Source organism: Mustelus asterias, chromosome 2, assembly GCF_964213995.1.
Source record: "Mustelus asterias chromosome 2, sMusAst1.hap1.1, whole genome shotgun sequence".
Taxonomy (NCBI): domain Eukaryota; kingdom Metazoa; phylum Chordata; class Chondrichthyes; order Carcharhiniformes; family Triakidae; genus Mustelus; species Mustelus asterias.
The window spans coordinates 72,973,610-72,993,598 of NC_135802.1; the positions used below are offsets into that span (position 1 = coordinate 72,973,610).

Consider the following 19,989-nt stretch of genomic DNA (forward strand, 5'->3'; position numbering starts at 1 on the left):
GTCCTGCCATTACGGAGCTGCTCAAGATGACCCTCAACAAAACCACTGCATCTCTTTCCAGAGCTGCTTTGCTAAGGCATAGTCCACTGAGGGATGGACAGCAGTCTCTTTCCTGGCCATGCCTTCAGTTGCCAAGACCCCAAGTTTCGGAATTCCCTCTCTACCCCTTCTCTTTCTCTTCACTTTTAAGTTACTTCTTAAAAACATAACTGTTACCAAGGCTTTCCTGTCCTAATGTCTTTTTGAGTGGCTTGGTTTCAAATTTTGTTTCATAGCAGTCCTGTCAAAGTGCCTTTGGATGTTTGTTCACCTAATCACAAGACACTGATAATGCACTTGTGTATTCATTTGTTCAAAACAGGGCTGGTTGTGTGTGCTCTGTGATGAATGCTGTTAGTGTGCTGAGCGAGCTTGTGGAGTAGGCTGCTGCATAAGTGAGGGAAGTGATTGGGGTGAATTACAAATGCACAATGAGGACATAGGGTTGGGGGAAGAGGTGGATTTTTAAAATACTTTCTGGTATTTCATTTAAATATGAACTCCAGGCTGCCCTGATGACTGTGGGGAAATTCTTTCAAAAAATCCACCTCACTGATCACAAGCTCTTCAATCCACCAAAGCTGCAGTCAGGCAGCCACGAGGGTGCATGTGGAGATCTAGATTAGGAGGGTATTTCTTAGAATAGTGTTTGATTCTTGGCCAGAACGTGGGTCATGGGGAGAGATCCAGTTAGAGATCAATAACGATTTGTTGAAAGTAAAGTTTGAGATGCAAAGCACTTAATTAGTGAATAAAGCCACAAGATACCATGGGTTTTGAATAAACAAAATAAAACTTTCCAAGTCAAAGATAAAACAATTTCTAAATCGATCTTATATTCTGGCAATGATGTGGAGATGCTAGCGTTGGACTGGGGTGGGCACAATGAGAAGTCCAACAGGTTTATTTGGAATCATGAGCTTTCAGAGCACTGCTTCTTCTTCAAGTGAGTCTCACTTGATGAAGGAGCAGCGCTCCGAAAGCTTGTGATTCCAAATAAACCTGTTGGACTTTAACCTGGTGTTGTGAGACTTCCTATATTCTGACATTCAGAGCATTTATGAGATGCTTGTGAATTAACAGGCAAAGTGGATCGAACACACCACACTATACAATAGATGACAGATGCACACACAATTAATTCTATGGATTTCTCAACAACCCGCTTAGATGTTTGTCAAATTCTGAGCAAACTATCTCATTGAAACTTTGCCTTTTTCACAAGGGTTTCCACATTTGAAGGTCTCACCTTGAAACACTGTCAACAAAAATTGCTCCCACTCAGATGGCCTCAACAATGACCACCTTGTGGAGTTTTCACCTTGCGGAGTTTCCACCTTGCCTTCCAAAGTCACTTTTCCACAGATTCCCAAGTACACTCAATCATTAGCCACAAGCACACTTTCAGATCTTCGGCCAAGCCAAAGCAGAACACCACTGCTCTAAAGGTGTTCCTCAACTCCATAGGCCCACAGCATCACCATCCCAGGTTATGTTATGTCTCAGTGATGGCATTGTGGTATACAACACATTGGAAGAAGAGGCTCCACAAAATTCCCATCCTTAATGAAAGGGGAGCAAAAGATGAGGCTGAGACATTTCCTATACTCTTCAGCCAGAATTGTTGAGTGCATCATTCATCTGGGTCTCCTCCCGGGGGTGCCCAACATCATAGATGTCAGTCTTTACCTAATTCGATTCACTCCATTAAGTATCAAGAACAGTTGAAGACAATGGGCACTCTGCAAAGGTTGTGGGTCTGACAATATCCCGGCAATAGTGTTAAGATCCAACTGATATTAGTGGATAAGTCCGATCCCAAGGTGGAACCTGGCTTGATGAACCCTAACTTCTTGGAACCTTCTCTCCCTCTCCTTGTTTGCAGGGCCTTTGTTTTTTTTAGTTTGGAGTCTTCTCTCTGCAGTCTTCCTTCATGTCCTGCTAGAGAGAGACTTAAACTGTTTCCTGCACCTCAGATCAATATCTTCAACTGAACGGAAACTGTTTTTGCTGCTATTGTGGGCCCCGGGTTTCTAGGCAATAGCTTTGCTTTTCCCAATTTAAATGTTGTAAAACATTAAAATGCAAGCATCTTTTAAAATGAAATTAAAGCTGAAGTCTCCTTAACACACAACTTCAGAAATATAAATTAATCATAAGCTTAAAGCCATACCTTATTCCTAATGCCCACAAATATAAATATAACTTAAACTGTTTCTGTTTCTGTCATATATTTAGAAGGGTTGCACAATTGGTTTAAGAGCTGATCACTTTCAGTTTTACTTTGTTTTACTTTCAGTTTGTATCCAGTGCAGAGAGCATCTCCTATAATAAATCTGTTTTTGTTACTGTGAATCCGCATGTGCAAACTACAGCTTTTCTTTTTGTTTAAAACTCACAATTACTAACATAGTTAGGACATTATACAAAAAGAAAATTGGTGACGAGGATGAGATTTTGTTTCATCGAGAAAAGACCTGAAATAGAAGACAGAATCATTGTGGGTCCTTGTGCTTCGAATATTAGAAAGCTGGGGAGAAGCAACAACAAGGTTATAGATTGAAGTGCCAGTGAAGGATGACAAGTCAGAAAAAGCTCTCTGAGTCATTTTAAAAGAGGTTTTTTTTCTGATCAGAAGGATGAGATTCCAGGTAGTATCTGGCAAACGTAGAAAGAGTGGTGCTATGCTATATGGTTGCAGTTGTTTGAATAAAAGAATATATCAAGTCAGCGGTCTCCAGGGTAAAAGGTATTTTCTGAGCAGCCTCTGGTTGCTAGTGCCTGCAAGAGAAATGGCAAGTCAATTAGGATCCAGGGGCCCTTTCAATGAAGAAAATGAATCATGGAGTTCCTATGCATAGCATTTTCAGTACATTGTACAACCAAATAAAATTGAAAACTAGTTCTCGAAACAGTTTTTCTCAGTACAATAGGAAGTAAAACCTTTAATTTGCTCCTGAACTTGGTTTATCCAGCAAAGCCAGAAACCAAAACTTACGATGACTTGGCTGACACAACTTTGTGAATTTGGTGATTAGAAGATTCTCTTTGAGATTGTCTAGTTTGTGGTCTCCAAAATGAGGCTATCCAAAGAAGATTGTTTACTGAACATGCTTTTCCAAGGCAGCGGGAAGTGTAGACAGTCAATGGATGGGAGGCTGGTTTGCATGATGGAGTGGGCTACACTCATGACATTTTGTAGTCCCTTGCGTTCTTAGGTAGAGAAGGAGCCATGCTAAACTGTGATACAACCAGAAAAAATGATTTTTATGGTGCATCTGTAAAAGTTGGTGAGAGCTGTAGCTAACATGCCAAATTTCCTTAGTCTTCTGAGAAAGTAGAGGCATTGGTGGGCTTTCTTAACTATAGTGTCGGCATGGGGGGACTAGGACAGGTTGTTGGTGATCTGGACACCTAAAACCTTGAAGCTGTCGACCATTTCTACTTCGTCTGCATTGATGTAGACAGGGGCATGTTCTCCACTACGCTTCCTGAAGCTGATGACAATCTCCTTTATTTTGTTGGTTTTGGGGGAGAGATTATTGTCATTGCACCAGTTCACCAGATTCTCTATCTCATTCCTGCACTCTGTCTCGTCATTGTTTGAGATCCGACCCACTACGGTGGTGTCATCAGCAAACTTGAAAATCGAGTTGGAGGGGAATTTGGCGCCACAGTCATAAATGTATAAGGAATATCATAAGGGGCTGAAGACACAGCCGTGCAGGACACTAGTGTTGAGGATGATCGTGGACGTGGTGTTGCTTATCCTTACTGATTGCGGTCTGTAGGTTAGGAAGTGCTTGATGCTTAGTTTCCCTAGTGACTCTGTAGTCTCTGTTAAATATTACATGGCCGCATTCTAGCTTGCATGACCAAATAAGTGCTATGACAGATGCATTTGTTAGTTTACTCATACTTAGGATTGTCCCTGGAAAGCACTGTGAAAATTAAAATTGAGTCTTAGCTTAATTTGCTCAAGAAATTTGTGCTAAAACATTACTGTGTGCTTTTGAGATGAAATACAATTCTGAGTATGTTAATAGGGCGGCACGGTAGCACAGTGGTTAGCACTGCTGCTTCACAGCTCCAGGGTCCCGGGTTCGGTTCCCGGCTCGGGTCACTGTCTGTGTGGAGTTTGCACATTCTCCTCGTGTCTGCGTGGGTTTTCTCCAGGTGCTCCGGTTTCCTCCCACAGTCCAAAGATGTGCGGGTTAGGTTGATTGGCCAGGTTAAAAATTGCCCCTTAGAGTCCTGGGATGTGTAGATTAGTGGGTAAATATGTGGGGGTAGGGCCTGGGTGGGATTGTGGGCGGTGCAGACTCGATGGGCCGAATGGCCTCCTTCTGCACTGTAGGGTTTCTATGATTTCTATGAATGATTCAGATTGTCAATATTCTTTGTGGATAGATTTAACTAGTCAATGCGGTTGTTTTTGCTCCATCGTTTATCAGCTGTGCCTTCAGGTGTATAGTATATCTCTTTGCTTCTTTATCTGGATTCATCTTTTGAGACTTGCTAAGACCTACCTCTTTAACCAAGGTTTTGGTCATCTAACCAACTATCTCCTTACATGGCTCGACTTTGTTTTATTATATTCCTATGAAACATCTTGGGACATTTCATTATATTAAAAATGCAGTTAAATATAAGTTGTTTTGTTTTATACAAACCTTAAGTGAGCCTTTAATATTTAAGTAACTGAGTGGTGAAACATGTTTGAACCCAGTGGACCATAATCGGGTAAAGAATATCTAGATTTGTCATGGGTTAATATGCAAAACATTACTCCAAACAATTTTTTATCAGACAACTAAATGAGGTCCTTTAAGTGCCTTTAAGAAAGCATTATTATCTAGATTCAACAATTGAAGTGAATAAATGTTTTAGCTTTGTAGTGGTCTAACATGCTTCTGATACTAAATTATTTAGATCCTCATTGTTTTGTATATAATGCAACCTGGGAAAACCATATCTTCCGAAATAGATTTTTCTTTGAAAATTTGGAAGAACATTACATTACTTGGGCACTTGGATTCTTTTTTACAAAATGCCCATAAGTTCACCATTGGGCTGGGAGCAAAATTTGTTTTCAAATAAATCACCTGACCAGCATGGTACTTGAGGGGGAAGAGCTATTTGTTTTTAAATGCAAACGTTTTAATTGTGTGGGGGCGGTGGCTAGTGACTTACTGGAAATCACATGACAGAGACCATCTTTAAGTTTTGAACCTGTTGGTTTTGAATTTGGTCTTTTTGGGGAATAAGCTGAGAAGGAAGGCTAACCTAACTGTTGGACTCTCCCTGACTTATCTAAAATTGTGTGGGTGGTTATCAACATGTAGCCAGAGTCTACATTTGGATACCCTACAAAGCTGAGACAAGAAGAATTGAACCAGCTCCATATTCTCCCCCATCTTGAAGCTCCATTAGTGAGAACCTCTAGACAACTATTGGAGCTAGCCTTCACATGAGGGAGCTACAGATCGACAGCATCAAACCTTTGCGAGCATTATCCTTTTCTTACAAAATTTCTTTCTAACCATCCACTCCTGCTGAGACTATTCGTGTCCTTTGTTTGTCAGTGTATGTGTTTGTGTGTGTGTTGAAGAATTTCGAAGAAGAGATAGATGGTTATACTTTCAGATTGCAATTGTGTTAATTAGTCCTTGCAACTTGTTAAAAAGAAGTTTTGTTTTACAGTAAATCAATCACTCTAAGTTAATTGAAAGAAGCCTAGTTAAAGTCTCTTATGTTGGCTACCAATAGTGATGGTAAACAATTGGCCATTTTGGTGGGTAAATTAAACTTGCCTGCAGAGAAGTGGAACTAGATAATGCACAAACTCCTCTCATTCACAAAGTTCTGAATACTTGGAAGTGAAAGTTACATGAAAGAAACAGATTTAGCTAGCATGTTCTATTTTGGCATATACTCTACTAGGTGGAATCTGTTACTGCTTTGGTATTCATATAATAGAGCAGGAACTTGCACTACTTCAGCACTTCATATTGCCATTGAGGAGAACAAATATTATTAGGCCAACCATGTTCTTCCCTGCACAGCATCTGTATCAGTGTTATGGATGGTAAAATGATAGTTCCATTGTGTTTCACTTTAATGTTCTACTCCATTACTCTGTCTTAATTCATTTGCAATACCACAAATGATTAAATATTAAACTGGCTATTTTATGCGCCAAATACAAAACACAATGTCTGCCACCAGCTTGATACACTTGTAACTTATTTTGTTTAATTCCTCCTTGTATCAACTGAAATGCTTTTCGGTGAGCTCATTTCAAAAGAACTGAGGTGCATTTGTCGGATGAAACCTGGATGGTCCTCTATCATAGCCGGCTCTCAAAGGACTGTGCCTGCAGGCCTATCCTTTCATATGCCAAGGTTAGAATACACTGAAGAATAAGGAAAGTTATGCTTCTAGTAGATGATTTTACTATTTCAGATAGTGACTGCAGCAGTTTTTCTTTGATGCGACATAAAAGCTAAGTTTCAATTGGTATCAAAACCTTGCTGCATTTCAGATGTGATACAGAAGCCACAAGAAGGACCTGGAGAGATGGGAAAGCCTGTAATAATCTCTAAGGAAAATCAAGAAAAAATGAAAGAGATGTTTAAAATCAATCAGTTCAACTTGATGGCAAGCGATATGATAGCACTCAACAGAACTCTGCCTGATGTTAGGTTAGATGGGTAAGTGCAACTTTTAAAGCAGGTTTTTAATGTTTTATGTTTTTCTACAGATCTAGGATGATTCAAGAGCTTTTAAAACTGTAAATAGGGCTGCAAGGGATGAAAATTTCATAATATCTTCGGTGCAGCATCAATTCAAATGAATTCTTTTGTGAATCTAAATTTGTTCATTTTACAACTATTCATTAAAGAAGATTGCAAACTTTGTTTTTAAGATGAATTCTTGCATTGGCATGTATGTAGGACAGTCCTATTATCATAGTTTAATCTTTAACATTTCCATCAATCAGCAAGTTCCTATTGGCAGGATCATTAGGTGCTGTCAAAACAGCTTCTTCTGCTTGCTGCCGAAGGCAACTTTTGAATTCTTAGCAAATTATCATGTATTATCTTATTAAGAACTGACTTTGTAATCTGAAATAGTTGACAGAAACTATTATTTAAGCATAACAAACTCTAACTCATTCCACACATTACCTTATTGCTTTCATGCCAATGATTTAAAAGTCATTCCAGCATATAAGTGCGCAATTTATTTTTTAAAAACTCCCTGGATTATGCCAGTCCTGATGTCAAAAGGAAAAACCAGCATAATATACCTTTGTTGTTGTGAACTGGCTGCTTTAATGTGGATGTCAATTGTGGTCAAATGCTCCTATAGTTCTCATTGAGTCTCGTTCTTTTCCTTCCAAGATTGAAAGTAGATTCTTGTTTATCCTGTATTGAAAAACCTGAATCTTTTCTTTCACTCCCTATCTACAAGCCTATATAATCTTGTCTACTGTTTATTGAGCTTGACATGAAATTTGTTTATCCATAACTTGAGGTCTGCTTCAAACTCAGCAAAAAGGTTTTTTTTCTGAAAGGCTATCCTGCAAGAATGTCCAATTATACAATTCCAGGTGTAGTGAATGATGTTTTCATGTTTCAAGCACATTTCTCGCTCAGACAAGGGATTTATTTGGCGAGTACTTTCATTAATATATCAAGAAAGATGCATTGGTCAAAGTTGTACTATGTCTGACATGATGTCAAAGAAGCTATTGAGGTCCTATTAAGCTTTCTCAATTTCCTTGAGCACATTTGCAATTTCAGGTTCTGTACTAGACCAATATCAGAGGAACTATATGATTTAAATGTCTGCATTTGATTGGCAAATGATATTGTTGCCTTGGTGCAATCACTGACATTGCTGAGTGAAGCTGCATGCAATGTGCTACTGAAAGATATTTCATCTGTAATTGACACCAATACTCCTACGGATTACCTAGAAAATCTGAACAGCAGCAGTAGTTTTTGACCAAAATTGTATTTCTGAAGGATTTCATCCACACCATGTCATATGCCACAGCAAACAATTTGCTATAAATAGGAGGTGGCCAATGTACTGACTCCTTGGGACTTGGCACTATTCCATAAAATATTAGTACAGACATCTGTCTTTCCATTAACCTGGCTTCACAAGATCACCAGTTGATACTATCCAACTTGGTTGAACCTGATGGGTTTTACCTAGTTTGTAGCGTATAATTTAATTTACCTCTCTGATGGAAGATAATTAAATTAGACAGAACCATCTGCCTTAAATGCCACAGCAGGAAAACAAAATTGTTATGAAGCATTGTTTATTCCAGAATCTAGCTGCATGTTTTGATGATAATGAGCCTGTCAGCTGAGAAGTTGCATTCCATCACTAAGACTGCTTATTTCCATCTCTGTAATGTCACCTGATTCCATCCTTGGCTCAGTGTATTTGCTGATAAAATCCTCATCCATGTCTTTATTTCCTTTTGACTTGACTATTCCAGTGCACTCTGCTCTAGTTCTATGCTCTGCAAACTTGAGGTCATTCAAAACTCTGCTGCCATATCCTAATCTGCATAGTCATTTGCATAAAAATCTGTTCATCAAAACTCTTGTATATTTAATTACTGTAGCAAAAATCCTGTACAAGGAAGGGGAAAGCAGTGACGAGACTAAAGGGCATTTCTAAGCTGATTGGTAAACTTGGAATCTTTCTTTATGTGGCAGAACCTGCAAGCAAAAATGCTGAATCAAAATAGATTCTGTGACAAAAATTAACCACATTTTTGTCCAGCTTTTGCATAAAAGTAGACTCTTATCCAAGTGTCTAATTTCCAATGACTCTAGTTTAGCTGGGGTTCCTTGATTCCATACTTGTTCAAATGTTACCTTGATGTCAAGGGCAGTCATTCCTGTCTTATCTCTACAGTTCAACTCTTTTGTCCATGTTTTAACTAAGGCTGTTTTGAGATCAGGAGCTGAGTGGACTTGGCGAAACCAAAACTGAGCATAAGTGAACATGCTATTGCTGAGTAAGTGCTGTGCTTGATGGTACTGTTGATTATCCCTTTCATCACTTTGCTGGTGGTGTAAGTACTCTGATGGGATGCTAATTTGACCAGGTTGGATTTGCGCTGCTTTTTGTGGACAATTGAAGAAGTGGATAGAATACTGTCTTTGCACTTGTCTGGAAGAGTGTAGTTCCAAAAATACTCAAGAAGCTCAACACCATCCAGGACAACACAACCCACATGATTGACACCCCATTCATTCCCTCCACCACTGATGCAGAGTGGCAGCAGTATATGCCATCTACAGCAACTCACCAAGGCTCCTTCGACAACGCCTTCCAAACCCACAACCTTTATCACCTAGAAGGACAAGGGCAGTAGACTCGTGGGAACACCAGGGCCTGTAAATTCCCTTCTGAACCATACACCATTCTGACTTGGAATTATATCGCTGTTCCTTCTGTTGCTGGGTCAAAATTAAGGATGGGTAATAAAAAATACTGGCTTAGCCAATGTCACATAACAGAATAAAAGAAAATTATAATACTTAAGGAGTTTGAAAAGCAATGACAGTTCTTGCTGAATCTAATTTGAATGTCATGATGGTTAAGTTTGGTTACCTCAGAGAATTTTCTGCCAAGTAGCCAAGCTACATACTTTAAACATATTTGTGATGTATAAATGCTTCAGTTATGCATCTGACTGAACTCCTTTTCTGAATTGAACCAGCAACCATTTAAGTTCAGCATTTTTACCAGCTGTTTTGAGGTGTACTTGAGTATATTGAGCTGTTCAAATCATTCACTTGGAATCATCAGAGATGGATCAAGCCTATTAGCCCCAACGTTTACCATTATAACAACAAAGGCACAGTTGCATATCTAGAAAAGAACTTTGAATTCATTCCTTGTTTTAAGGATTTGGTTGTCAAAACATCTGATGAAAATACCTATTAATATTATGGTGTTGACACTTTCTAGCATTGCTATCAGTGTAGCTCAGTGATTCATTATCTTAAGTGACAGGCAACCTAACATTAAGTAGCTGTCAATCTTGTTGTGATATATCTTTAAGTAGTATATCTAAAATTACTATGCACCATGAGACAAGGTGTAATATAGTGTTTTTGTAATGGTTGTGGCAGGTGTTACTTGAAAATTTAAATTGAAAATTTTGCAGAAACCTGCAACACCAAACTTTCCACATACAACAGAATTCCAGTGTGTGGCAGTTTGAAAACCTAACAAGTACTTCTCCAATGCATACAGCATTGTGAAAGTTTGTGATTGATTCTGCAGCAGCAGTATACATTTGTCCAGTACACAGCAGATCCACCTGATTAGGACATCACACCTTGCTCCAACAGTTAGGCATTGGGTTCCAGTAAAACAACTGGATATTGTGGGAGTTTGAATCCAACTGCTGCAACAGCTTGCACAGGAGCAACCGTTAGAGCAATGACCTGGTGAAGTATAGTACTGGACAGAGCTCCATTAAAAGGAGAAACTACTTCTCCTGCAGGCCAATGGATCCGGTGTACTAGCCCAGACGATCAAGTCTATCATGTGGCACCCTCCGACACCCTTGAATAAGGCTGAAAAATACGTTTATTCGCATTTAATAATTTACTTAGGTGCTAAAGTGTTGGGCAAGATCTAACGATACAGAATTGCGCCAACTACATCATTGATCTCGAGTCTTAATAATAGGGTGTGAGCGTCCAGGGAACTACAAGTAATGCATCCCCAGAGCTGGGCAAGTCTGAGTATTTGTTCGTGCCAGTGATATAACTGAAACACCTGTGAATGCTGACAGGATGACTACAAAATTTCCATCCCTGAACTGGAAGAAAACAGACCCTCCTTACTGAGTTCAGTTTGTTTAGGCAACCAATAGCCAAGTCCAGAAAACATATTTCTGTCTCTGAAACAGAAACAAGCCATCAGAGTTAAAATAGCTACAGGAAACAAGTGTTCCCACAGGCTGAACACATCTCGACTGTTGAAAGACCCAAGCATACTGTGGTCGACACTGGACGATCAGTTAAGAATTCGACTTAATTTTCACATGCACTGTCTGAATTTCTGTCTTTCAGACAGCAAGCCAAAGAGATGAGGAGTTTGAGAGATACTGCACAGATGAGGGCAGAGATTGTGACTTTTCAGAGGCAGAACTGGCTGATAGAATCATCAAACGTATGGTGCTCCTTTCAAAGCATATATTTTAAAAAATGTTTTGAACCAGCCTAAAATTTACAGCTTGGAAGCATCGCCAAAAAGCGGATACAAATGTTAAGCAATCCTTATGGGTAGACAGAGTTTACGCACTCTTGTGCACCACATCCACCATTGACAAGGTAACCAATTCAAACAAACCTGGTAAGCCATGCAGGCATTGCAGTCTCATACATGCACCCAGAAATTGTCCAGCTTTCCACTTCATATGCAAAGCATGTGTTACCAGCGGACACTGGAATTGGTAATGTAGGAAGCCAAACAAGAACAGATGGTTTGATAGCATGATAAGAAAGGTAAGCAAGAAAGGTACAGCATTTCGGCAAACAAAGGCAGCGCACCAAATGTCACGCAGCAAACCCTTCACCAACTTTTACAGATGCTCCATAGAAAGCATTCTTTCTGGTTGTATCACAGCTTGGTATGGCTCTTGCTTTGTCTAAGACCGCATGAAGTACAAAGGGCTGTGAACGAAGCCCAGTCCATCACACAAACCAGCCTCCCATCCATTGATTCTGTCTACACCTTCCGCTGCCTCGGAAAAGCAGCCAGCATAATCAAGGACTCCACGCACTCCGGACATACTCTCTTCCACTTTCTTCCATCAGGAAAAAATCTGAGGTCACATACCAACTGATTCAAGAACAGCTGCTTCCCTGCTGCCATCAGACTTTTGAGTGGACTTACTTTGTATTAAGTTGATCTTTCATTACACCCTAGCTCTGACTGTAACACTACATTTTGCACCCTCTCCTTTGCTTCTCTATGTATGGTATGCTTTGTATAGTGCACAAGAAACAAGACTTTTCGCTGTATACTAATACATGCGACAATAAATCTAATCCAGCCACACTGCAAGTTTGGATGAGGATGCTGACCAGTGTATTAACACCGTGAACCAGCATTCCCTATAGTCAATATCACAGAACTTCATGACACCATCTGAAGCCTTTGCCACGATTCACATTGTATCTCCACAAAGGATTGGACAAAAATCGATACAGGTGTGAGTGCTGATGTTTTTTCCACTTTGCATACTGAAAAGCATATACCCGCAGAAGTAGAAAATTATGGATGAACCAACCACTGCCAAGCTCACAGCCAACAATGGCTTGTAGATTCCATTCCTGGGATTCATCATGCTTGAATGTCACTATAACAATTCACCATGGTCATCCAGACTGAATCCTTCAATACCAGACTGATTCCTGGAATGGCAGGACTGACGTATGAAAATTGACTGGGCTTGTACTCACTGGAATTTAGAATAATGAGAGGGGATCTCATAGAAACATATAAAATCCTGATGGGACTGGACAGGCTAGATGTGGGAAGAATGTTCTCACTGTTGGGGAAGTCCAGAACTGGGGTCACAGTCTAAGAATAAAGGGTAAGCCATTCAGGACTGAGATGAGGAAGAACTTCTTCACTCAAGTTGTGAACCTGTGGAATTCTCTACCACAGAAAGCTGTTTGGGCCAGTTCATTAGATATGTTCAAGAGGGAGCAGGACGTGGCCCTTGTGGCTAAAGGGATCAAGGAGTATGGAGAGAAAGTGGGAGTGGGATGCTGAAAGTGGGTGATCAGCATGATCATATTGAATGGTGGTGTATGCTTGAAGGGCTGAATGGCCTACTCCACCTATTTTCTATGTTTCTATCCCAGAAGTTCTACATTGTAAACACCACTGGTCCACCAATTGCAGACATACCAATGTGCAGAGATCTGATTTTGGTTGCCATTCACAGCACCAACAAGACAATGGTGAGGAAAACAGACAACAAGGATAACCCTCTCGCCTCTATATCTGATCTAAGGTAGTTATAACTGGATAGTTTTGACAGGATTGAAAGTTTCAAAGGTGATGCAGTATTGCATATGGATGTAGATTCTCTTCCTTCCCTCAAGTGTAGCATCCATATCCAAAGTAAGCTAAAAGTCGAACTGGATAAGATGTAAAGAGGTAGCATAATATACAAAGTGCAGCACCACACCGATTTGTGTAGCTTTATTACGTGTTTCCAAAAAAGTTGACTCTATAGCATTTGTTTGGTTCCAAAGCATCCAAATGTGGTACTCAAATGATGCCCACATTGATTTCATGCAACTAAACCCCAAGTTTGAGAATGCCTGGTTTTCCTCCAAACTTGGCATTAAAAATCAATACTGATTGATATATATGGAGAAGACTTTTGCAAGCAGGATATACTGTTTGCAATGATTATCATTCAGATTTTCCATAAGCCAAGATCTTTTCCAACAACACAGATTTTAAAGTTAAAGTTTATTTATTAGTCACAAGTAGGCTTACATTTACACTGCAATTAAGTTACTGTGAAAATCCCCTAGTCGCCACACCCCGGTGCCTGTTCGGGTACACGAAGGGAGAGTTTAACATGACCAATTCACCTAACCAGCACATCTTTGGACTGTGGGAGGAAACCAGAGTACCTGGAGGAAACCCACGCAATCACGGAGAGAATGTGCAAACTCCACACAGACAGTGACCCAAGCCGGGAATCGAACCCGGGTCCCTAGCTCTGTGAGGCAGCACTGCTAACCACTGTGCCACCGTGCAGCCCTACATATAAAATTCCTGGATGCATCTTTTTTATTCATTTTTATTCATTTGTGGGTCATGGGCATCACTGGCTGGCCAGCATTTATTGCCCACCCCTTGTTCCCCTTGGAGGGCAGTTGATAGTCAATCACATTGCTTTGGCTCTGGGGTGACACGTAGACCAGACCAGGTAAGGACGGCAGATTTCCTTCCCTAAAGGGCATTAGTGAACCAGATGGGTTTTCCCAACAAGGACAATGGTTTCATGGTCATCAGTAGATTCTTAATTCCAGATATTTTGTTCAATTTCCGCCACCTGTCGTGGCAGGATTCGAACCCGAGTCCGTGGAAATTAGCTGAGTTTCTGGATTAATAGTCTCGCAATAATACCACTAGGCCATAGCCTCCCCTGCATAGCAGCTGATGTCAGTTGTTGGCCAAACAAAACGGGAGCAAGATCAGAATTTGCATCTCTTAATGGAAGCAGCATGTTGAAATTCAATAGCCAAAAATACAACTTAATGTACAACAAATTAATATTTTAAACACTATTTTCATGTACAGGCATTTTTCCTGAACCTAGTAAATTGAGAACATTAGTGCAATGCCCAATCCACAAGATGAAAGTACTTCACTGGTACTTGGTTTATTCATTTCCTTTTGCCACATACTCCAAGACTCTGAAAAATGTATCACGATTTATCTGGAAGGAGGATCATCACACACTTGAGCTCACTAAGTCACTGACCATCAACACTTCTACAACACAGCAGAGGAAACTACTCTCAAGGTTGATGGATCAAAAAGAGGCCTTGGAGCATGCATTTCACTAAAAGGGAAGCCTATCGCTTTTGCTTCCAAGAGTCTATCAACAGCCCAGGCCAACTATTTGAATATTGAAAGGGAAACATTAAACTTGGTTTTTGAAATCCAGCATTTCCACACATACCTATTTGAAACAAATGCTATGGTGGAAACCAATCACAAACCACATGAGATTATCTGGCGTAAACTGTTAAGTAGTGCACCACCAAATTACTGGGCTTACTCTCAAGATAAAAGGCTACGACTGTGAGATATGCTACAAGCGGTATGATGGCACAGTGATTAGCACTGCTGCCTCATAGTGCCAGGAAGTCGGCTTTGATTTCTGGCTTGGGTCACTGTCTGTGTGGAGTTTGCACATTCTCCCCGTGTCTGCGTGGGTTTCCTCCGGGTGCTCTGGTTTCCACCCACAGTCCAAAGATATGCAGGCTAGGTGGATTGGCCATGCTAAATTGCCCCTTAGTGTCAGGGAGGCTAGCTCGGATAAATGCATGGGGTTAAGGGGATAGGGCCTGGGCAGGATTGTGGACGGTGCAGACTTGATGGGCTGAATGACTCCTGCATTGTTGGATCATCCGACTCTATGATTCTAAGCCAGGTACAGGACGTCCATACTTAAAGTTCTGGTTGTATCTGTGAAAATGGGACTTTAAGTGAATCATTTGATCCCATCACAGTCCTATTAAACCAGTTATGGTTCCTTAGGATATTTTTCCCTCTCACTGCTGTCTCCATTCCCCCCTTTCTTTCTTTCGCTTTTCCATCCCTCTCTCTTTCCCCTCCTCCCCCCTCCTCCTCTTTCCTTCCCTCCCTCCTCCCCTCCCTCCTCTCTTTCCCCTCCCTCCCTTCTCTCTCTTTCCCCCTCCCTCTCATCCCTTTCTCCCCTCCCTCCCTCCCTCTTTTCCCCCTCCCTCCCTCCCTCTTTCCCCCTCCCTCTCCCTCCCTCTCTCCCCCCTCCCCTCCCTCCTCCTCTCCCCCTCCTCTCTTCCCCCTCCCTCCCTCCCTTTCCCCTTCCCCCTCGCTCCCTCTTCTTCCCCCCTTCCCCTCCCTCCCTCTTTCCCCCTCCTCCCTCCCTCCCTCTTCTCCCCTCTCCCTCCCCCTCCCTCCCTCCCGTTCCCTCTCCCCTCGCCATTCCCCTCCCTCCCCCCGCTTTCCCCTCCCTCCCTCCCTCCCCCGTCCTTCCCTCCGCTTTCCCCCCCTCCCTGCCCTCCCGCTGTTCCCCCACTCAGCCTCCCTCGCGCTTTCCCCTCCCTCCCTCCCGCTTTCCCCCTCCCTCCCTCCCGCTTTCCCCTCCCTCCCTCCCGCTTTCCCCCTCCCTCCCTCCCGCTTTCCCCCTCCCTCCCTCCCGCTTTCCCCCTCCCTCCCTCCCGCTTTCCCCCTCCCTCCCTCCGCTTTCCCCTCCCTCCCTCCCGCTTTCCCCTCCCTCCCTCCCGCTTTCCCCCTCCTCCCTCCGCTTTCCCCCTCCCCTCCCGCTTTCCCCTCCCTCCCTCCCGCTTTCCCCTCCCTCCCTCCCGCTTTCCCCTCCCTCCCTCCCGCTTTCCCCCTCCCTCCCTCCCGCTTTCCCCCTCCCTCCCTCCCGCTTTCCCCCTCCCTCCCTCCCGCTTTCCCCCTCCCTCCCTCCCGCTTTCCCCCTCCCTCCCTCCCGCTTTCCCCCTCCCTCCCTCCCGCTTTCCCCCTCCCTCCCTCCCGCTTTCCCCTCCCTCCCTCCCGCTTTCCCCCTCCCTCCTCCCGCTTTCCCCCTCCCTCCCTCCCGCGCTTTCCCCCTCCCTCCTCCCGCGCGCTTTCCCCCTCCCTCCCTCCCGCGCGCTTTCCCCCTCCCTCCCTCCCTCGCGCTTTCCCCCTCCCTCCCTCCCTCGCGCTTTCCCCTTCCCTCCCTCGCGCTTTCCCCTCCCTCCCTCCCGCTTTCCCCCTCCCACCCTCCCTCCCTCTCTCCCTCCCTCCCTCTTTCCCCTCCCTCCCTCCCGCTTTCCCCTCCCTCCCTCCCGCTTTCCCCCTCCCTCCCTCCCGCTTTCCCCCTCCCCTCCCTCCCGCTTTCCCCCTCCCTCCCTCCCGCTTTCCCCCTCCCTCCCTCCCGCTTTCCCCCTCCCTCCCTCCCGCTTTCCCCCTCCCTCCCTCCCGCTTTCCCCCTCCCTCCCTCCGCTTTCCCCCTCCCTCCCTCCCGCTTTCCCCCTCCCTCCCTCCCGCGTTCCCCCTCCCTCCCTCCCGCTTTCCCCCTCCCTCCCTCCCGCTTTCCCCCTCCCTCCCTCCCGCTTTCCCCCTCCCTCCCTCCCGCTTTCCCCTCCCTCCCTCCCGCTTTCCCCCTCCCTCCCTCCCGCTTTCCCCCTCCCTCCCTCCCGCTTTCCCCTCCCTCCCTCCCGCTTTCCCCCTCCCTCCCTCCCGCTTTCCCCCTCCCTCCCTCCCGCTTTCCCCCTCCCTCCCGCTTTCCCCCTCCCGCTTTCCCCTCCCTCCCTCCCGCTTTCCCCCTCCCTCCCTCCCGCTTTCCCCCTCCCTCCCTCCCGCTTTCCCCTCCCTCCCTCCCGCTTTCCCCCTCCCTCCCTCCCGCTTTCCCCCCTCCCTCCCGCTTTCCCCTCCCTCCCTCCCGCTTTCCCCTCCCTCCCTCCCGCTTTCCCCCTCCCTCCCTCCCGCTTTCCCCCTCCCTCCTCCGCTTTCCCCCTCCCTCCCTCCCGCTTTCCCCCTCCCTCCCTCCCGCTTTCCCCCTCCCTCCCTCCCGCTTTCCCCTCCCTCCCTCCCGCTTTCCCCCTCCCTCCCTCCCGCTTTCCCCCTCCCTCCCTCCCGCTTTCCCCCTCCCTCCCTCCCGCTTTCCCCCTCCCTCCCTCCCGCTTTCCCCCTCCCTCCCTCCCGCTTTCCCCTCCCTCCCTCCCGCTTTCCCCCTCCCTCCCTCCGCGCTTTCCCCCTCCCTCCCTCGCGCTTTCCCCCTCCCTCCCTCCCTCGCGCTTTCCCCCTCCCTCCCTCCCTCGCGCTTTCCCCTCCCTCCCTCCCTCGCGCTTTCCCCCTCCCTCCTCCCGCTTTCCCCTCCCTCCCTCCCGCTTTCCCCTCCCTGCCTCGCGCTTTCCCCTCCCTCCCTCCTCGCGCTTTCCCCTCCCTGCCTCGCGCTTTCCCCCTCCCTGCCTCGCGCTTTCCCCCTCCCTGCCTCGCGCTTTCCCCTCCCTGCCTCGCGCTTTCCCCCTCCCTGCCTCGCGCTTTCCCCTCCCTGCCTCGCGCTTTCCCCTCCTGCTCGCGCTTTCCCCGTCCCTGCCTCGCGCTTTCCCCCTCCCTGCCTCGCGCTTTCCCCCTCCCTGCCTCGCGCTTTCCCCCTCCCTGCCTCGCGCTTTCCCCCTCCCTGCCTCGCGCTTTCCCCTCCCTGCCTCGCGCTTTCCCCTCCCTGCCTCGCGCTTTCCCCGTCCCTGCCTCGCGCTTTCCCCCTCCCTGCCTCGCGCTTTCCCCTTCCCTGCCTCGCGCTTTCCCCTCCCTGCCTCGCGCTTTCCCCCTCCCTGCCTCGCGCTTTCCCCGTCCCTGCCTCGCGCTTTCCCCTCCCTGCCTCGCGCTTTCCCCCTCCCTGCCTCGCGCTTTCCCCTCCCTGCCTCGCGCTTTCCCCCTCCCTGCCTCGCGCTTTCCCCTCCCTGCCTCGCGCTTTCCCCCTCCCTGCCTCGCGCTTTCCCCCTCCCTGCCTCGCGCTTTCCCCTCCCTGCCTCGCGCTTTCCCCTCCCTGCCTCGCGCTTTCCCCTCCCTGCCTCGCGCTTTCCCCCTCCCTGCCTCGCGCTTTCCCCTCCCTGCCTCGCGCTTTCCCCTCCCTGCCTCGCGCTTTCCCCCTCCCTGCCCTCGCGCTTTCCCCCTCCCTGCCTCGCGCTTTCCCCCTCCCTGCCTCGCGCTTTCCCCCTCCCTGCCTCGCGCTTTCCCCCTCCCTCCCTCGCGCTTTCCCCTCCTGCCTCGCGCTTTCCCCCTCCCTCCCTCGCGCTTTCCCCCTCCCTCCCTCGCGCTTTCCCCCTCCCTCCCTCGCGCTTTCCCCCTCCCTCCCTCGCGCTTTCCCCCTCCCTCCCTCGCGCTTTCCCCCCTCCCTCCCTCGCGCTTTCCCCCTCCCTCCCTCGCGCTTTCCCCCTCCCTCCCTCGCGCTTTCCCCCTCCCTCCCTCGCGCTTTCCCCTCCCTCCCTCGCGCTTTCCCCCTCCCTCCCTCGCGCTTTCCCCTCCCTCCCTCGCGCTTTCCCCTCCCTCCCTCGCGCTTTCCCCCTCCCTCCCTCGCGCTTTCCCCCTCCCTCCCTCGCGCTTTCCCCTCCCTCCCTCGCGCTTTCCCCCTCCCTCCCTCGCGCTTTCCCCCTCCCTCCCTCGCGCTTTCCCCTCCCTCCCTCGCGCTTTCCCCCTCCCTCCCTCGCGCTTTCCCCCTCCCTCCCTCGCGCTTTCCCCTCCCTCCCTCGCGCTTTCCCCCTCCCTCCCTCGCGCTTTCCCCCTCCCTCCCTCGCGCTTTCCCCCTCCCTCCCTCGCGCTTTCCCCCTCCCTCCCTCGCGCTTTCCCCCTCCCTCCCTCGCGCTTTCCCCCTCCCTCCCTCGCGCTTTCCCCTCCCTCCCTCGCGCTTTCCCCCTCCCTCCCTCGCGCTTTCCCCTCCCTCCCTCGCGCTTTCCCCCTCCCTCCCTCGCGCTTTCCCCCTCCCTCCCTCGCGCTTTCCCCCTCCCTCCCTCGCGCTTTCCCCTCCCTCCCTCGCGCTTTGCCCCTCCCTCCCTCGCGCTTTCCCCCTCCCTCCCTCGCGCTTTGCCCCCTCCCTCCCTCGCGCTTTCCCCCCCTCCCTCCCTCGCGCTTTGCCCCTCCCTCCCTCGCGCTTTGCCCCTCCCTCCCTCGCGCTTTGCCCCTCCCTCCCTCGCGCTTTGCCCCTCCCTCCCTCGCGCTTTGCCCCTCCCTCCCTCGCGCTTTGCCCCTCCCTCCCTCGCGCTTTGCCCCTCCCTCCCTCGCGCTTTGCCCCTCCCTCCCTCGCGCTTTGCCCCTCCCTCCCTCGCGCTTTGCCCCCCCTCCCTCGCGCTTTGCCCTCCCTCCCTCGCGCTTTGCCCCTCCCTCCCTCGCGCTTTGCCCTCCCTCCCTCGCGCTTTGCCCCTCCCTCCCTCGCGCTTTGCCCCTCCCTCGCGCTTCTCCTCCTCGCGCTTTGCCCCTCCCTCCCTCGCGCTTTGCCCCTCCCTCCCTCGCGCTTTGCCCCCTCCCTCCCTCGCGCTTTGCCCTCCCTCCCTCGCGCTTTGCCCCTCCCTCCCTCGCGCTTTGCCCCTCCCTCCCTCGCGCTTTGCCCCTCCCTCCCTCGCGCTTTGCCCTCCCCCCCCCCCCTCCCCCCCCCCCCCCCCTCCCCGCGCT

At 47.6% G+C, this 19,989-nt stretch overlaps 1 protein-coding gene across 3 annotated transcripts in view; it reads left to right on the plus strand.

Moving 5' to 3' along the window:
- Positions 1 to 19,989, plus strand: part of galnt1 (UDP-N-acetyl-alpha-D-galactosamine:polypeptide N-acetylgalactosaminyltransferase 1) — a 132,653-nt gene that overhangs the window by 54,028 nt on the left and 58,636 nt on the right. For all 3 annotated transcript variants that reach the window (XM_078237096.1, XM_078237080.1, XM_078237088.1), the window contains one exon: positions 6,584 to 6,752. In XM_078237096.1, the coding sequence (XP_078093222.1) occupies positions 6,584 to 6,752 (169 nt within the window). The remainder of the gene's footprint in view (positions 1 to 6,583; positions 6,753 to 19,989) is intronic.